General features: G+C 37.4%; 1 protein-coding gene across 9 annotated transcripts in view; it reads right to left on the reverse strand.

The window, feature by feature from the left end:
* Positions 1-19,277, reverse strand: part of MEF2C (myocyte enhancer factor 2C) — a 170,951-nt gene that overhangs the window by 16,017 nt on the left and 135,657 nt on the right. For all 9 annotated transcript variants that reach the window (XM_007467387.1, XM_007467384.1, XM_007467391.1 and 6 more), the window contains 2 exons: positions 17,282-17,468; positions 14,545-14,592 (listed from right to left, as the gene is read on the reverse strand). In XM_007467387.1, the coding sequence (XP_007467449.1) occupies positions 14,545-14,592; positions 17,282-17,468 (235 nt within the window). The remainder of the gene's footprint in view (positions 1-14,544; positions 14,593-17,281; positions 17,469-19,277) is intronic.

The raw sequence follows: 19,277 nt of genomic DNA on the forward strand, positions 1-19,277 counted from the left end.
TCTCCACTTTACTGGAAGAAAAAACCCACAAAATAAAACAAACAACCCCTCCCCCAAAGCGTGTCAAGTATAAAGTAGTTGCTTAAGAAGTGTTGGTTGAGTTTGTATGTAAATTACTCTTCTATAATAAAACTTCAAGAAAATTAGCTAAATTCTCTAAAGCCAGCTAAATATGTCAAAAGCCCAAAACATTTTTTTACAGTTAATTTGGATTGTTTTCTGTGGCAAAAGTTATTTTACGAAACAAATGCAATTTACCTTTTTCCACTAGGAGAAATACAAAGGATATGTTCACTTAGAAAAACGCTTGATCAAATGGAATGCTCACAGGAGTCTTATATTTAAGGTGTCTTACTGAATCATTATCGTGACTATGCTAGGGCTTTAGTTTTAATTAATAGATTCCACTGGATAAAAAGGGAGCGAGAAAACCAAGACAAAGTTTGCTCTCTACTTTCCTGTCAGCTGAAGCTCTCAGACTGACAGACACACTGAATGCCTATGTCACTTATCTATTAAGCCTGTGTGAGATCTGGTTTAAATAAACAATCAAATGGAAAATTAGCTGGGTAATTTCAAAAGAAAGGGGGAAAAAAAAGTCAGTTAAGCAGTGCAATGAAGCTTGAACAGATCTGAAGAAACTAAAACCCCGGCGTCGTAGATGCCGATACTGGTTTGCATGCAGGAGTTATTTTGCTAAAAGGAAGTAAAACCACTTTATGAAATGTGTTGTCCTGTGATATGACGAGCACTGGGCCAGTGTGTGAAAATGGAAATGCTGCACGAAGGCTCTGAGAAAAGCTCTTTTTTTTTTAAATTAAAAAACAAACAAACATCTTCTTCGGTAAACCCTCGAGAAATTCCAACAAAGCCTACCCCTTTTTGCCCACATTTTAAACAATGATTTGGGGCAGCAGTCGGGGGAAAAAAAAGTTTTTCACCCAATAAATGCCTCAAAACTTAAAAAATTGATTGGAAAAGCATTCTATTTTTCCCCTTGGAATATTTCCTGTTGTTTGGAAATTATGCCATTTTAGAAGATTAGTCACATATTTTAAGGTGTTTACATATTGAAGGTAAAATATTTTGAACCACGATGACACTTCTTAGATTCATATTTTTAGAGCATAAAGTTATTTTTGAGAACAAATAAATTCTGCCTTTTACCGGTGAGTTTCTGCTGTTTTTAGCATATTGTGCCAGCTAGCATTTTGGAGCCGTATAATAACCATTTCTGTTTCCAGCCACCAAGTTGTTATTCTTTTGGCATAATATAGATTCAGGAATGTAAGGCTGTGGATCCTAAACCAGTGATATAGAAACCTATCATTTGAAAATCAGTGATGAATACATTCGTGTGGTTTACTGCTAAGAAGAGCCTGCATTTAAGCTGGCTCGGAAGCCGCAGCCGCCTCCCCACTCAGGACGCTTTAGCCTTGGTTGAGGCTGCTGTCCTACCTTAAGATAAATTCACCCAAAAGAACAGTCTCTTTCAAAGTCAGGGGTTGGGAGGTGGGAACCGCCACCCTTCAATAATCTTCTGAGATACAGATTCCACCTTCCTTCATGTTTTAAAATTACCCTCCGCCTGGGACAATTATCAATTTGGATGTGACTGCATGCAGATGTCACATTACCCTGACCACTTAAAAGCCCTAAAATTATAAAGCATGAGTGAATGGATTTCCTGATTATAGATTATAAGAAAACGAAGAACAGACCAACTTTAGAGTTCGTTTGTTTTATCGTTTCGTTTGATTAAAAATATTGTTTCACAGAGAACAATTTAAGCATTCACTATATAATTTGCATAAAGGATAATAGAATCTACGTCTCTTGGTTACAAGTTTCTAAACACTCATACTAAAACTACTGTAAATACACAAAACTTCAAATGTGGTGTTAGGAGAAAAAAATTTTTTTCTTTCCAGTTAACTTGAAAACACTTGCTGCTTTTTCTTTTTTTTTTTTTTTTAAATTGACTCCTATTTTAAGAAGTTGTAAATTCAAAGAACATATTCCTGGCTTGAGATGTTGTGAGGAGGACATTTTGCCTTGTCTCACAGAGCTCAATTGAGTATGTAGCTCTCTTTGAGCCCGAAGTTCTGAAACTTTCTCTTATTGGGATGTTTAGACGTTATGAGTCTTTTCACGTCACTTTTTTTTTTTCTCTCCTGGACTTTCAATTATAAATACAAGAATATAAATCTAATAAGCACAAAACAGAAACTAGTCCTCATGGAGCAAGGCTAATTTTTTCATTGGCACGATCTGTTTTAGGAGTCTCTCAAGTCGCCATCTTTGACTATTCATTCATTCCCGCTTCCTCTTCCAACTCCATATCCAGTTAGTTTCCAAACCTTGCTAACTTTTCTTCAAAAATATCTCCCTCCATTTCCATTGCCACCATCCTAATTTAGGCTTTTGCTGCCATTTGACTAGGTCTTTCCATAACCCCCCGTTTGGGTTCCTGGTCTCTAGTTGAAGGGTTCTTCACCAGGCCTTAAGATGGGCTGCCGGAAGATTGTGAGCTCCTTGAAGCTGTATGCAAATTTTTGTGCATATGTGTTATAATAGACCTAATGTACACTCCCAAGGTTTTCTTTAAAAATATTTCTCAAGTGTTGCTTCTCCCATGTTCCTTTTTCAGATCATACTTAACACTAGTGGGTCAGTGCCCTGGCGTGACTCTCCAAACTGTGCATAGTTTGACCCACTCTGTCTATAACCTAATTTCCAGTGGCCACAGCCAAGTTCACCATCCTCTGAATAAGCCTGAGTCTTTGCTCTAGCAGTTCAATAACTGGCAGTGTTTGATTTCCTCTTTAATTCACATTCATTTTTAAGGATCGGCAAAGGCCCAGTGCTTTCATGATACCTTTCAGTCAACCTCAGCCCACCTTGAACTCACTCTCCCCCCAAATCCTGCATAATTAGAGGCTAATACTACACAGAGCACTAGTCCGTTAAGCGTTTCAAATGCTCACAAAACACATATGCATATTATGCTGGAAAAATTAGAATTATTCAGGAATGGGACTAAAAGTCAAGTTATGGAGGGAATGGGGGATGAGAACTGAAAACATAATGTGTAACTTGCTAATTTCAAACGTCAAGGGTCTCTCCTCTTTATGCTACTTGAGAACATTTTCTATTTTAGATAATGATTACACACTGATGACCAAGTACACCACTGAGACAAACTGTTTATCAACCATATAATATAAAAGTCAGAAAATCATGCAAGTGCTCACCTACTAAATTTGTTAATACAGAGCTAATTAAAGCTTCTTTTTCACCTATTGCACCTGTTAATCATTTCAAAGCACATTACCTTAGCTAACTGCAAGCAGACTCAGAGTAGAAATTTTCCCTAATTAAAAGAAACTCTGAGATGCTGGATCTTTTCTTCTACACTGTCAAGTGTTTACTGCTATAGGTTGTCTCTATATCAAGATGAATTTCAATAATAATTTACTCATACAGACCTTTCTACCAAAAGATGGGCTGCATGATATCCTAGGAAAAAGAATGGTAGAAGGGTAGCAATTAAGAGTGCACAGGATTTTATTAGGTGGTTCAGAGAGAGACTTCCTGGAGAGAGGAATTCATGACAGATCTCAGAGTCACTATGGTGTTTGAGAAGGCTAAGTATTCCTACGAAGGTGAAATATAGATCATTTCAGAGGATGCAGTTTTCAGAAGTTGAAAAAGTAGGCTAGGCTAACACAAGCCTGTCAGATCATGTTAACTTTCTACTGCAGACTTTATAATAAACTTTTACTAAACTTTATACCATAGAAAATGAACAGCCAAAGTTGTTTGTGAGTAGGAAGGGGCATCGTTAGCTGTGTATTGGGAAAACAGCAATAGTGGCAGTGGAAAGGATACATTACAGAGATAGACGGTTATAAGGAAGCTAGTTAGGACACATCTGCCAGGGAACACATGAGGAATGAGGTCTGAATGAGGCAGCAGAGTTGGGAAGATTTACAAGGCAGATGGGCATCGAAGACAAAGGAGGATTAAGTAGATAAATCCAGTTCCTAGTCATGAGGTCTCCATTAGAGTTCCTTCAACTATACTGAGCCTTGGTTTTCACACGCTAAGTAATGGTTTCATCAGTGTGAGAGAAGCATAAAAGTCATCTGAATCAGAGACTCCCACCTACTCTCCCAAGGCAGCTGACCAACACGACCATGCAATATTAACAACAGCAAGCATTTTATATAGTACTAATTACCAATAGTATTAACAACATCAAGCATGCATCTTAAGTACCCAGAACAGTACAGGCCCCTATGCAATGTGTTTTGTTATTATACCTGGATGTAAAACACCTTTAATCCTCAAAACAACCCTGTGAGGTGCTAAGAGTATCCCTGTGTTACATAAAGAGAAAACTGAAGAACAGAGAGGTCCAGTAACTTGCCCAGTGTCAAACAGCTATCAGCTGGCTGAGCCATGGTTTGAACCCAGCAGTGTGTCCAGAGTCCATGCTCTGAAGCACAACATGGCCCTGCTCCTGGGAATTGGTCATACTCTGAGATTTTGAAAACCCTTCTCTGTCAAACCTCATCCTAAAATTACAGGAACACAAAGGAAGAGAGGAAACAAAGGGTGAGACCAGGGACATGAGACTCAAAGGGCCTCCTAAGTCAGCAGTGATGTGGAACATGGTCAACCTGGGCATCAAAAATAGCAATTCTGGTTCAAAAGACACTGGACTTACATAAGGGGCACAGAATGGTGATGTTCCAAACCATATTTCTAGTCTCCTTCTGGATAAATAAATATTTACAAATAGGAAATATTGGGTTTAGCTACACTAAATGCCAGAGCAGCTGTTTAACTTTCAGCGTGCTATTTTGAGTGGATGATTAAGTATGCTTTTAAAGGTAGATTTTGTAATACTTTAGTCAATAATCTTCTCCCCTCTAACAGAGGGTAAAGATGTTTACCTACCTACTGTCTATTTAAGAGACCAGCTTCATCAGAACCACTCAACATGATAGGGAAACGCCCAGTATTTTATAGTATCCACTATTAGATATCTGGAAAATAATTTCTCATACACAGGTTATAGAAATTACTTTGTTTAGTAGTTTGTTAATGGTATCTTATTTTTGGGAATTTGGAGCAAACTGCCACAGGAAAACATTAAATTGAACACATACAGCTGAACCTCTGATGTATTGATTTTCGGTTTCTACTTCAGCAAAATGCTTTGCCCACTTAAGGTTTTATTTTCTTTCAACAGAACAGTTTTGAAAATATTTACAGCATACAATCTTGTTAAACTAGAGATGTTACATATATGATAAGGTTCACTACTATCAATTAATTTTACATTTGACTTTTTAAAAGTTTTAAGGTAAGTTAGTTTCCAATATCAGGACATTGTTTTGTGTCTCAAATAAACCTACGGCTTTTCATGTAATTTTATTTGTACATAGTAAAATTGCTCATACAACCCACTGCTCTACTGGAAGCAACACACCTAAAATAGTTTTTAGTGGGAAAAAATTATGACCTTCTAGACTTCAGTCTTATATTCACTTTGCCCTGAGTGCTTGAAACGCTGTTAAAAGGACTACCAACTATAAGTTATTCAGCTGTTGTAAATCACAATCAGTTTTTTTTTTGTTTTGTTTTGTTTTTTTTTTGAGGGGAAAGGAGATCTTTTTCATGGGATGGCTCTAAGGAAAAAGGCAACCACAAAACATTTGGAGGTCAGAAATCTGGGAATGATGAAAATTTCAATATGCCTACTGCAGAATGGGAGCAAATCAGATTTCTGATTCTTATCCAGCTAAAGACTCCTGATTACAGATTCTTAAAAGTAAAATCAAGTCTCCAATCTATCGGGGGGTTTCTCAGGGAAATAATATAATAACGTATAATGTTAGACTAAGAAGAAACTCCTGTGAAACCTCAGTGCCTTTTGTGGTGTATTCTTAGAAAATACCCCAAGAATACACCCGAGCCAAGACTATTCTTGGCTATACCAGTTAGAGGGCAGCAGACGTTCTAAAAAGAGACTTGTCTCTTCTGCTTGACCATGTCACCCTGATGCTGAACCATGCCTTCACGGATTTCCTACTTACCCCACTTGTCCTTGATGTTTCTTAGATGTGTTTTGTTTAGTATCTTTTGTGAAATTAAGTCTATCTGCCAACTAGAACTTTAAACATTCAGCACATACAATGGGCTCTGGATTGTGAGGCAGACGTAAAGAATTTTTACTTATTACTGAGTTGTTTTCCTAAAGATTGGAGTCTGTGTTATAAAGCAGGTTTGTGTTGGCAGACCACTTTCATTTTTCCTGAAAGTCATGTGGGTCAGGCATTATCATCCCAATTTTTGACAGATGAGGAAACTGAGGTTCCGGGAGTTTCTGAGACTTGTCAGTAAGTGGGAGAGCTCTGATCCGTGCCAAATTAGGTTATTATAATATAGTACAAAGCACAAACTGCCTCCACTACATTATTACAAAAGCCAGATGTTTCAGATTTAGAATGCATCCTTGAATTGTTCCTTCTCTTGGAATAAAGGCTCCACTTGCAAATAACAAAGAAATCGACAATTTGACGTTTCCCATGTACAAAGGCACTCTATCGTTCTGTTCTTAGTACTGACTTACTGAAGGGATAGTTTTTCATCGTACCACAAAAATGATATGGAACCTTGCTATCTTAAAAAAAGTTCCACTTAACAATGAATGATAGATTTATGACTCACTTAATTGTTCACTTCTTGCGATTTGGGGGCTGTCTCTTTACTAAAAAATGAGGGGGTGTCTTCATTATTGACACAATTGTTCATTCTTTCAGTCATTTTTATAAACAAAAATATTGAGACAGTTCAAATTAGAGAGAACATGACAGAAGAGAAAGAATAATTACTTGTGGTTTTAACATTTACACAACTGCTGCAAACACATCAGAAGATGATAATGTTCAAATGAAATGTGTTGCACCGCATCGCACTGCGCTCCCTTTCTGCCTCAGATTTATTAATATCTCCTCTCTACTCCCACCCTTGAGGGTAGGGGCTGCGGCAGGCATCTCTGTGAGGCCTACTAGTGCACTACTCACACCTTGCACATTTAATAAATATTACTGGGACTAGATTAAACTAAGCTTTATTTTTTGCTTAGGATGTCAAGAATATAGATAATTATAATACTAACAAGAGCCAACATTTATTACTCTAGGGCAGAAACTGTGCTAAGTGCTGCCTTGTATTGATGATCTCATTTAATTTTCACCAACAATCCTGCAAAATGGGAATTCACAGACTTTCCAAGGGTGATGTCATCTCTAAAGTAACTGGTATATCATGTATTTTTCTTGGTGATTTTATTATTCTGAACATCTGCCTCCAGAATATTTTCCCAAATTACTGCTTGAGCAAAAATTTTTCTCCATGATTTCACAGTTTTCTCTGAGTTGCTTTAATACTAAAGGTTTCTTTTCCATGATTGTTATGTAAATTAATGTTATCATGTTTGAATATGTAAATTAACCACAGCTTTAGATTTGCTATTATTACTATATTATAATAACCTAATTTGGCACGGATTTTTTTCCCCTGCTCACACTACAAATACGACAAATCCATTCTTTGCCATAACTAGAGGTTGTAAGTGGAGTCTAAGGTCAAAAAAATCATGAAAGGAGGGAATAGTGTTTAGTAAGACAGTTACTAAGTAGATATTAAGTTCAGTTAAAATAACTGAAATGGAGCAATAATAAATAAACCTAGTGAATACTTAGCACCCTATGGACACATGTATAGATGATAAATTGAAACTGTTTAGCCAAGGTTTTGGTACAATATAGTTTCCTTTAGTAGAAAGTTAACTAAAGGAATATATCTGATTTGATCTTTCAAATATGAGACTGTTTCATGACTATACACTCTTAGAATTGAAATTCAAGTGAAAGAGTCTATATAAGTCTAACTAAAATTTAAGAGTGGCAAAGGTTTGTCTAAAAACAGCAAATTATACTCTTGGCTGACAGCCTTGAAGCCCCGAAAAGTCCCTGGTAGGTAAAACATTGATTTCCAAGAGGGGTTTTTTTAACCACATCCCTCCGTCAAGATCTGCTGTCTATTGATGTACAATTTCATATCACTAATGATTTTGAAAAGAGCTTTTCCTTCTGTATTATCTCCAAATAAAATCTTATGGCGATGTCAAAAACAGGAAAGAGAGAAACCAACACTGTGCGAGGACAAAGAAAAATGCTAAGAGAAAAAAGTCAGATGCTGAGTAAAACTAATATTTTAGGAGGAAATGTTAACTTCTTGAATTAATATTAAAAAGACCAAAGTTTTATTATCAATCACACTCTTAGGTTAAATCAATGGGATATGAGTGAAGAGACCAATTTTCACATTGCTTTGCTGAATATAATAGAAAGACAGGTGATAAAAAGGCATACAACCTGTGAGGTCAGACATCATGATATGCAAAAGGCTCTAAAATCTGCTGAAACCCTCTCTAGGGAAGTTATAATTTGAAATTTTGTTTTTCCCTCTGGAAATCAAACTCCTTAAGAATTAAATCAAACCAAAAGGGTTGAAAGCAGATGGTGCCCTGACTTAGCCTGTAACATTCACCTGTCTCCTCTTTGACCTGCCTCTCCCACTTCAACGTTGACCCCTAGAGAATGGTGTCAAGGTACTGCTTTACCTATCCTCTTCCAGGTCTTGTACATGGGAAGTTGACACTGATTTTCTTGGCAGTGGCTGATTATCATGTGCTGTAGATTCTCCAACTAGAGGACAGTATTTTTTTTTTCCTTTTAATAAATCTAGATAACCTTGGTTTGGGTTAAAAATATCATTGTTACTTAACTGCATAGATAATAATAAAGTAATGCTGTTGGATCTTTATTTATGTTTTGGGTGAACTCCCAAGGTAAAACTGCAAATGAGTTCAGAATTTTTATTCAGGACAATTTAAACTAACATAATACTTTAAAAGAATCCAACTATTAATTCAGATTTTTTTCATCGGCTGCTTAACAAGTTTTTTTAAAGTAATATAAAATTATATTTTGAAACTAACAAAAAAGTTTTCTTATTTGAGAGTAACTAAATGGTATCAATCTCCTTTTCTTGAATATTGCATTCTGAATTTGTGTTTTGTTAGACAACAAAAATATAAACTTGTTAAAGCCAATACTTTAAAATTTTTTAACCACTTCACTGATAGTTTAAATTATTGAGCAAGAATCGCACAAGTCTGTTTGGTTGATAAGAAAGTCAGCCAAGAAATTTTTGATAAGTATTCTCAAAAACAAATACTTGCAAAGCAACAGTACTAGTATAGAATAATTAAACATTGTATGACCTTTTCCTCTTCTCATTTAGTTCTATCTTATAATATGCTAAATTTTTCTTTTCCAATGCTAAATGAATTACAAAAAACTCATGTTAGGAAAGTTTTGTGATTATATGATCATAAAACACTGCATTGTAAATGGACTTTAAAGACTTTTGTGTCTTATCCTTAATGTGAGTACTAAGTTCAGAGGCTCAAAGTTATGACCCAAAGTCTTAACTGGATGGAGTCTTTTCAGAGTCTGGAAGCCAGGTCTCCTTACTCAGCCACCGCTCAGTGGTTTATCCACAGCAGTACACTGTCACCACCAAGTCTCCATGTATTTAGCTGATATAAATTAAGCATTCCAGAAGTGACAGTGCTTGACAACCAAATGCATAAAATAGTAAACAATAAACATCAAAATAAGGAAACAGCTGTTAGTTTCTTTTTATATAAAATTATATCTAATTTACAATAAATGCCAATTAAAATTATTAATCCATATACATAAATATCCTTTGCCTTATTGTCAAATAGCTACGTAGACTGTAGAATTCTCCTAAATTTTCAAAGAGGTTCCTAAAGGGTTTTTTCTGCTCCTCTACCTCCCTTTTTTGGTCTCAATCAGGAAACAGTATATCCTTGAGCATACTGGTACTTTTGACTCAATAAAAAAGCAACTATGTTATCCAAGTGAAAACAAAGGGTACCAAGAGGGAAATGAATAATCCAACACAAGGCATGGCTGTGCTAAAATTATTTCTATTAAATCTAACAAAAATTCAGTTGAACCTGATCTTAAAATCATCTGTAACCATTAAGATTAGCATGCTAAAAGCTTTAATGTACGGAGATATGACAAAATGTAATTTTAAAAGCAGTGACTTTTCATTTTGTCTCTTGAAAGGAAAGGATTAAATAGTGGATGAATAACTGTCAACTGAAACCTACAAGTGTCACCATTACTAATGTATTATAATGACTTGCTGTATGTTTCCCTTACATGAAGAGCACAACCCCATCCTGTTCCTTCTTTATTGCCACTTGCCTTCATCTCTGAAATGACTTCAACTTAAGCAATAAGAGGGTCACTGTTTTAAGATGGAATTTGTGATGGTCTGAGGTACCAACCTCCCTTTCATTTACTGCTGTATATCAGCTCTTTAGTTTTTCCATTAAGTAAGTTAAAGTTAGTAAAACTTCATTGGTCAATAGTGCTCAGCCATTTAATTAAATAATTAATGCACTATTCGTTATACACAGTATCAGAAGAATACATTATTTTTGTGAATTACAGATCAAGGGTGTATCTTTTTGTATTTAAAATTACATTATTTCTTTGAAGTATTCTTTTTTTTCACATAAACAGTATTACAAATTTATGTCTAGAAGATCAACTTTTCCTTTATTCAGCTAACAAAAATTTACTGAATATCTGCCATGTCCTCTCACTTATTTCTTGAGCTGGGAATACAAACTGAATAGGACACAGTTTGCCCCTAGAGGGATGAATGTCCAGGAGAGAGATGTGTGCCTAGATATTGCAATTACAATGCAAGGAAATAAATAACGTAGGCACAGGCTGCCAAGAGAGAATCAAAGAGAGGTGCATAATTCCTTTTGGAAGAGTCAGGAAAGGGTTTCCTGAATGGTTGAACTGAATTCTGAGGGATGACAAACGGTGCTCAGCAGCATGAAGCAGGAGAGTTCTAGGAATGCATACACAAAGGCAAGAAGCCTTGACATTGTTTGGAAAGTGGCAGCACAATGCAATTAAGAGCATGGACTCTGGAGACAGACTGCCTGGGTTCCACCTTGGGCCATTACTTAACCTCTCTGTGACTCAGTTCCCCCAACTATAGAAAGGGCATTAATATGAATATATACATTAAAGGTATACTTTAATGCAAAAAGATGAGTTAAGTTTTGTAAGTCACATAGTAAGAGCAATTTAAATGTTTGCCATTATTAGAGCTGGAGTGCAGGGTTTTTGATGGCAGTGGCTGAAGGTAAGAAGGTTGAAGACTGGAGAGTAGGGATGGGCCAGATATAAGAGGCTCATGGTTAATTCTGAAAGAGCTGGGAAACCATGGCTGGATTTTGAGTATCTGAACGATGACCTACCATTAGTTTAAGGTTTTGATAAAGACTAATGAGTCACGAGGAGACTGGAGTGGGATGCAGTGTGAAGCTAGGAGATGAATTAGGGATCTCTGGAAATAGTTCTGGAGTGTTGCTATAACTCTGAACCAGGGCAGTGGGATAGTAATGGAGAGAAAGGATTAGCTTTAGGAAATACCTTCGGGGCAAAGTTGGTAAGATTTGATGACTCACTGGATGGTGGGATGAGGGAGAGGTACAGTGCAGGGAGTGGATGGGAAAGATGCTATACTTTATGATTGAGCTGAGAGCTCTTTGGTCTCTTGGTATTTACAAGAAAACAATAAATGCCAAATTTATTTCCTTCCGAGGACTTCCCTGGTGGCACAGTGGTTAAGAATCTGCCTGCCAATGCAGGGGACATGGGTTTGATCCCTGGTCCGGGAGGATCCCACATGCCACGGAGCAACTAAGCCTGTGGCCACAGCTACTGAGCCTGCACTCTGGAGCCCATGAGCCACAACTACTGAGCCCTCGTGCCACAACTACTGAAGCCCACGCGCCTAGAGCCCGTGCTCTGCAACAAGAGAAGCCACCGCAGTGAGAAGCACGTACAATGCAATGAAGAGAAGCCCCCACTCGCCGAAACTAGAGAAAGCCTGTGTGCAGCAATGAAGACCCAACACAGCCAAAAATAAATAAAATAAATTCATTAAAAAAATGTATTTCCTTCCCTCATGAGACTATACCCTTTTACAAGTTGAGATGACTAGATTTTGAAAAAAAATTACAGGCGAAAAAATATTTAACTTAATTGCAGAGTCTTGCCACTTGACCTCAGAGTTTCTAACTTCATCTGAGACTTTGAATTTCAATGACAATATTCAAAATTTGGAAGATATCTTCTAGCCATTTTGCTTTAGTTTTCTTTTCTGAAAATGTAGAGACATTCTGGCTGGCCTTGTTTCCCTCGGTATTATGTGATTGTCTGACATCAGCACCGATATATTCATCTCCGACACATGATACTGGCTGGCATGAGAAAGAAGGGGCAGACGGCTGAGTCTGTGAGCAGGACATAGCAGCTAAGCTCAAGACTCAGTGGCATGTGCAACAGGTGTTCTGTGGAACCAGGGTTAGAAAGGGCTTCTTCCTCTATTTTTAAAAAGTGGAGAAGTAACTCTTTCATAACTATACAGAAACTGTGACAATTATATGCTCATGGCTACAAGATACAATTATCAAAATACAAGGTTTATTATCATCAAGTTGGAGCAACTGAGTGCTTCTTTTATTCCCTACTATTTTTGAAGTAGAAGATTCTTGTGCTACAGCAGAGGTCCAGAAGCAGGGGGATGAATTTGCTAAGCCTGTAAAATTTTTTTTTTAGTTCAGTGACGCTATAGCCTATATGTGGCTAACTTGTATGCTTACAAGATTGAGTGTCTTCTTTGTCCCCGGAGGGCCATTTACCTTAGTGGACTGTCAGCGAATTGACAATGACAGCATAATTGAACAACAACACTTATTTTCAACATAGAATTCTAAAGCATTCTAGCTATTAAGCAGTAACAAGAGGCCAAGTTCATCAAAGATGAGTGACCCATCCCCCCAACCCCACACTTTTTTTTTTTTTTTTTACTACTAATAACTTTCATCACCACTACTGGCTGTTCCCACATGAGCAAGCAAACTGATGCATCGAGATACTGGATAAAATATCATAACATTGAAACAATTTTTCTTATTTATCTTTTTCTTGGTCTTTGAGACAATCCAGTTTTCAGCCCCCATCACGCTCTCTAGCCAGTGTTTGGCAGAGACTTGAATCCAAGCTACAATGGTCTAGCTTTGATCTGGTTCTGTAACTTTCAGGCTACAAACCATACAATATTTTTTGAGGGAAAATAAATGAGCACTTTGCTTCAATGTCCAGCAAAATAGTATATTCAGCCTACTCATTAATTTGAATCTACCTAAATTTTTTTTTTTTTTTGCGGTATGCGGGCCTCCCACCGTTGCTGCCTCTCCCACTGCGGAGCACAGGCTCCGGACGCACAGGCTCAGCGGCCACGGCTCACGGGCCCAGCCGCTCCGCGGCACGTGGGATCCTCCCAGACCAGGGCATGAACCCGTGTCCCCTGAATCGGCAGGTGGACTCTCAACCACTGCGCCACCAGGGAAGCCCTATATGCCAATTTTTTAATCTTCTTTCTTATAATTAGCAGGCTATTATAGTTGAACCTGGCAAAATATTTTAATTAGGCTGTCCATAGATATTTCAATAAACTTGAATTTTTTTGACATTTCAAACATAACCTTATGTTGTCATGCCTGCCTCCTACTATTCTAAATGTAGAGCATGTTCCCGCTGCAGGAATTACCATGGTTACTTGTGCCAATAGTGAACTGCAGTTAGCATCAGAAAGTATTGTCCTGTCTTACCGCTGCATTGAAAATGACATCAATATCTCAATAATCACAATTATATGAATTAATATGGAACCCTGGAGAAGCATGACCAGGAGACAATTGGCCATAATGGAAGAACTTCTTAAGAGCTGAACTATATTTAAGGGGCTTTTTCGAGGGGTACACTGTGTTCATATTCTCTAAGAACTCATTTTAATGCCAAATGTGGTTTTATTTTATTAACAGTATTGTTGAAGGGTTATAATCTCACTCCTTCCTCTTCTTTATGTATTCTCCTTTTGAAGTGTACAGGAGTTTGGTACTTTGTGTAGAAAGCGATTCACATTTAATGTGAAATGATTAACAAAGAACAGGATCGGCAAGGCTTGTTAAAGGTACTTTTGTGGCTACAGATGGTACCTAGGATTAAATTGATTTGATCAGAACCCCCAATTCTGATTATGTTGACTAGTTGAAGTTTTATTAAGGAAAGGTCTAGTTAATAAATAGTTTTCTGAGTTACTATCCAACCACTCCTGTTTCATAAAAGTGCTTTAGAAATTCTTGGGGCCATTTTCCCATGCCTCTCACTGATCTCTCAACTTGACTTTGTTCAAAAGACTTACTTCTGCAAATCACCAAGTAAAGGGACCCTAAACAATGAAACGTACTCTAGTACTGAAGTCTCCACTCACCTGCACTGGTGCCTGCACCGGATGTGAGGTCTCCACCCATCAGACCACCTATGGATGAAAGAGGAAGATCAAAAGAAGAAAGGCTAAAAGGCCCACAGAGCAACACACTTTACCTTTAGCAACCTTAGTATTTGGTCCTCACCCAAGAGTTCTAAATTTGTCAAGTATTACCTAGGTCAGATGGGTGATATTCGTTTCACTGTGACATGCTGTGCTCAAACATTAAAAATACAATCACTGACTGATATTTTGCAGAATCTTTCTTTCTAAGAAAGATTACATTTAAAAAGCTAGGCTTTAGGACTTCCTGGTGGTGCAGTGGTTAAGAATCTGCCTGCCAATGCAGGGGACACGGGTTCGAGCCCTGGTCCAGGAAGATCCCACATGCCGCGGAGCGGCTGGGCCCGTGAGCCATGGCCGCTGAGCCTGTGCTCTGGAGCCCGTGAGCCACAACTACTGAGCCCATGTATCACAACTACTGAAACCTGTGTGCCTAGAGCCCGTGCTCCGCAGCAAGAGAAGCCACTGCAACGAGAAGCCCGCGCACCTCAACGAGGAGCAGTCCCCGCTCACCGCAACTAGAGAAAGCCCACACGCAGCAACGAAGACCCAACACAGCCAAAAATAAATTTAAAAAAATAAATGAATCAATTAAAAAAAATCTAGTCTTTGAATGGTCTCTAAATTTTTATCATATTTCCAAGTCTAGTTTTCCCTAAGGTGATATTTTCTAGAAAGTAAGGTTTACTCTATGCTCAAATAACCATATATTTGATGTTTAATTCTTTGTAAGTGTATTTTATACAATGAATTCTGTGCAATGCTAATTGTCTAGAACTTTGGTCATTTCATGAATCTTCTAACAGTGAATGATCTCATTTACTATCCGGATTTTACTTACTAACACAATAAAACAGGTTTTACTGACTACAAATTTAGAAACATATGTTTATTCACTGTTAGCTTAAGAAAGCAGGTTAAAATTTGGCAGTGTTTATTTATGAGAGTTGGGATGTTTCAAAAAGATACTGAATATAATAATTATTTTTACTTTTTTTTTTTTTTTTTTTTTTACGGTATGCGGGCCTCTCACTGCTGTGGCCTCCCCCGTTGCGGAGCACAGGCTCTGGACGCGCAGGCTCAGCGGCCATGGCTCACGGACCTAGCCGCTCCGCGGCACGTGGGATCCTCCCGGACCGGGGCACAAACCCGTGTCTCCTGCATCGGCAGGCGGACTCTCAACGACTGCGCCACCAGGGAAGCCCTATTTTTACTTTTTAAGGAACAAAATTTAGCCAAAAGAACAGAATATCAGCTAGATTATTCTCTAATTGCTATAATTATTATTTGGTTCTGGGTTTGGAATTAGAAGAAACTGTTCATTACATTTTAGGAAAATGTTTATTATTTCCAATCAAATAAATATTTTTGGAAATAAACGATGAGATTTTTAAAAACAAATGAGCATGAGTTCATCAAATAGAACATTCAATAGCATTTGAGTAATGATCTGAAAGGAATACATATGTTTATTGAAAATGCTTATGAAAAATTTCAGCATATTCAGAAGTAGAAAGAATAGCATAAGTTGTTTATACACATCTCTCAGATTCAAGATTTATCAAGTTTTTTTTAATGTGGCTGATTTTGATTGTATTCTCCACATGAAGTTTCTGTACTAAAAAAGTAACACATGTTTAATTCTAATCAGAAGGCAGATAGTCAAGTATTCTAAAGGAAAAATTCTGTGAATAAATCGCTTTTAATAAAAAGTGTGTCTAAGACATTGTTTCTTATTAAGTGCTTTTAAAGAAGTAAAATGTAAATATATAATGATTTGCTGTATGTGATTTAGAAATACAATGACTTTTTGGTGCTTATTTTAGAAATATGAAGGAATTGTTTAGTTATATTCAACTCACATTTATTTAGTTCTTACGGTGAGTCTGACAAATCAAGAGGACATTCTTCCCTTCAAGGTTCTGTAAGTTCGGTGGGGAAATGGACATATACTCAGTAGAGTACATCATACTGTGTATCGTTTGATCTGAGTACTAAAAATGGTCGAACTTTTCCTGAGCGATGATTTTTCTCTGGGACACTGTGAATTGTGTAACGGTAAGCGTCTCCTAGAAGCGTAGACACACATTTGTGGCAGGTGTATACGTCCTTGTGATGTGCTCTTAACTACTGACTTAGTTTTGTTTTTAATTCACTGTTCTTATAAATTATGCATCCTATCACATTTCTTTCTCTGCCTTAAATCCTTTTGTGCTATAAGTTACTGTATAAATAAATAAATATTGACCAAAATAATAAATAACTGAGAGAAATGCTATCAGAGGACACAGGGGAAGGTTTCACAGAAGAGGTGATATCTGGCTAGGAGGAAGAGGGAAAAGGGCATTTTAGGCAGGAGAAGAGGAGAAGCAAAAGCATGGAGAAAGGATATTTGATGTTCTGTTTGAGAAAGTATGTGGTTAAAATATAGCCAAATGAGGAGATTGGTGACAGATAGGCTCAACGGATAAACTGCATATTATGAAACATTTTGAAAGATATTCTGAGTTAGGTTTTATCATGTGGAAGGCCTAGCTGGGGATGGTTATTAAGCAATGAAGGGACATAAGTCATGGAAAACTGGAAAATGCGACATCTTGTAGGTAAAATAGCCTTTTTTTGCCAAGGGTGGCTCCTTCCAATAGTTTGTTACCATTGCGTTCTTAGGAGAACGTACCTGTGTTACCCGCACTCGGTGGTCGATGTGTTACACCAGGAGACATACTATTCCTCTGCAGAGAAGGGTGGGCCAGTGGCAAAAGGTTGGGGTTCCCCAGTGAGCTGACGGGGTTGCTGTATACCAAACTGTTGTGGCTGGACACTGGGATGGAGACTGGCATCTCAAAGTTGGGAGGTGGAACAGCCTGTAGGAGCAGGAAAAAAACCCATGGGTAAACGAAATGAACAGAAACAGAGCCCTCCAAGTACAGACAGTTTTTACTTTTCTAAGAAAAATTTCAAATTCCAAACTGCTTGGTGTCTAGAAGACCATTAAGAAGAGGTCTCAGGATGTGCGGATCCTAAATTGATTTCTTTAATGTGCTTAGAATGCCTTCTTTGCAACTATTAGAAAACGTTTCACTTTTCTTTCAAACAAAGCCCCATTTCATTAGACTCTGTTGTCTTTGAATTCCGGTCTATTAAGTAGTGATTGTTCATCTGTGATATGTGAATCTGGTGCCAGAAATGACTGCAAGATCAAAGGTATATGACTGTGAAGACTTCACAGAGAAAAAGGATTAAAATGCAAACTGGAGCCTTTGGTTTAATTGCTTATTGAAGCATATTTAGGCAGAAGTTTAATGATATAAAATCATCTCCAGGCGTGTGAATAGCACATATACTTTAATTATTATTTTTAAAAGTCTGTCTTTTGAAAGTTAACTCTAAAGATAATAGACATTTTAAGATATAGGATTCAACAGAGCATGTATCATTCAATAATTCATATTTTAACCTGATAGTTCAGAATGTACGTTACACTTCACATTTTGGGATATACTGACACTGACAAATGGCAAGACCTATCTCTTCAATGAGAGAGCTGCAAGCATTTGGTGAACTGAGGCTTTGTGGATGTCTAGTTAGAGTAATTTAAGTCCCAATCATTGATTTTTTGGTATTATTTTGGCAATTTAATCCAAACATGCTTATTTTTCTGCTTGCATTAGCTAATCATAGTTGTAATTCCCTCCCTCTTTTTCTTCTGTTTTATCATTATAAATGAAAATACTGTTTCCATATATTGCCAGAGGACTCATGATGTCAGAGCATACAGCATTCTTAATATAAAATGGATATATGTATGTGTATGTGTGTGAATCTAATATGTATACTAGGGTTTATATAGAACATTCCCTCAGGGAGTCTCTAATAAGCCACTGTACAAATTTAAATACATAAGGGCATATGGCTCAAAGTTTTCTTTTTTTACTATCTTTTTCTGTAATCCTAACATCAAGTTTTGTTTTGTTTTGTTTTTCCTGGTTCATTGGCTGGCCTGCACCATACATTCTGCTCTGCAATAGTTCTTTGTTTATCCTGGTGATAATTACAATACTGTCCTCTTTCTATGCTTCTGCTCCCTTTTTCTTTATTTTTCCTATTTGTCTTTTCTTCCCTGATCTGGACATGGCGATACTGACAAGAACAGACGTGTCATAACTCTTTTCTTTTACTTGTCTTTGATTCTTCATTTTTTAGAGGGAAATAAAAATGTTCAAGTGTTATGTTAACATAGTCATTTTTTTTATTAGGCTTTATCTGTTGTAAACAGGGTAAAAAAAACAATTTTGGATAAACACCATGATATAATCGAACATGAATGTTTGATAAGACATCAAAGAATGAATATATCCAATTCCCAGAGTCTTTAAACAACAAAAAATATTAGTGTATGCTGTAAAATAAATGTCTATACAGTCAATAAAATATTGCATTCCTTTATTAAAAGGTCCAATAAGAATTACTCTAGGGCTTCCCTGGTGGCTCAGTGGTTGAGAATCCACCTGCCGATGCAGGGGACACGGGTTCGTGCCGCGGTCTGGGAAGATCCCACGTGCCGCGGAGCGGCTGGCCCCGTGAGCCATGGCCGCTGAGCCTGCGCGTCCGGAGCCTGTGCTCCGCAACAGGAGAGGCCACAACAGTGAGAGGCCTGCGTACCGCAAAAAAAA

Source organism: Lipotes vexillifer, unplaced genomic scaffold, assembly GCF_000442215.2.
Source record: "Lipotes vexillifer unplaced genomic scaffold, Lipotes_vexillifer_v1.1 scaffold1111, whole genome shotgun sequence".
NCBI lineage: Eukaryota > Metazoa > Chordata > Mammalia > Artiodactyla > Lipotidae > Lipotes > Lipotes vexillifer.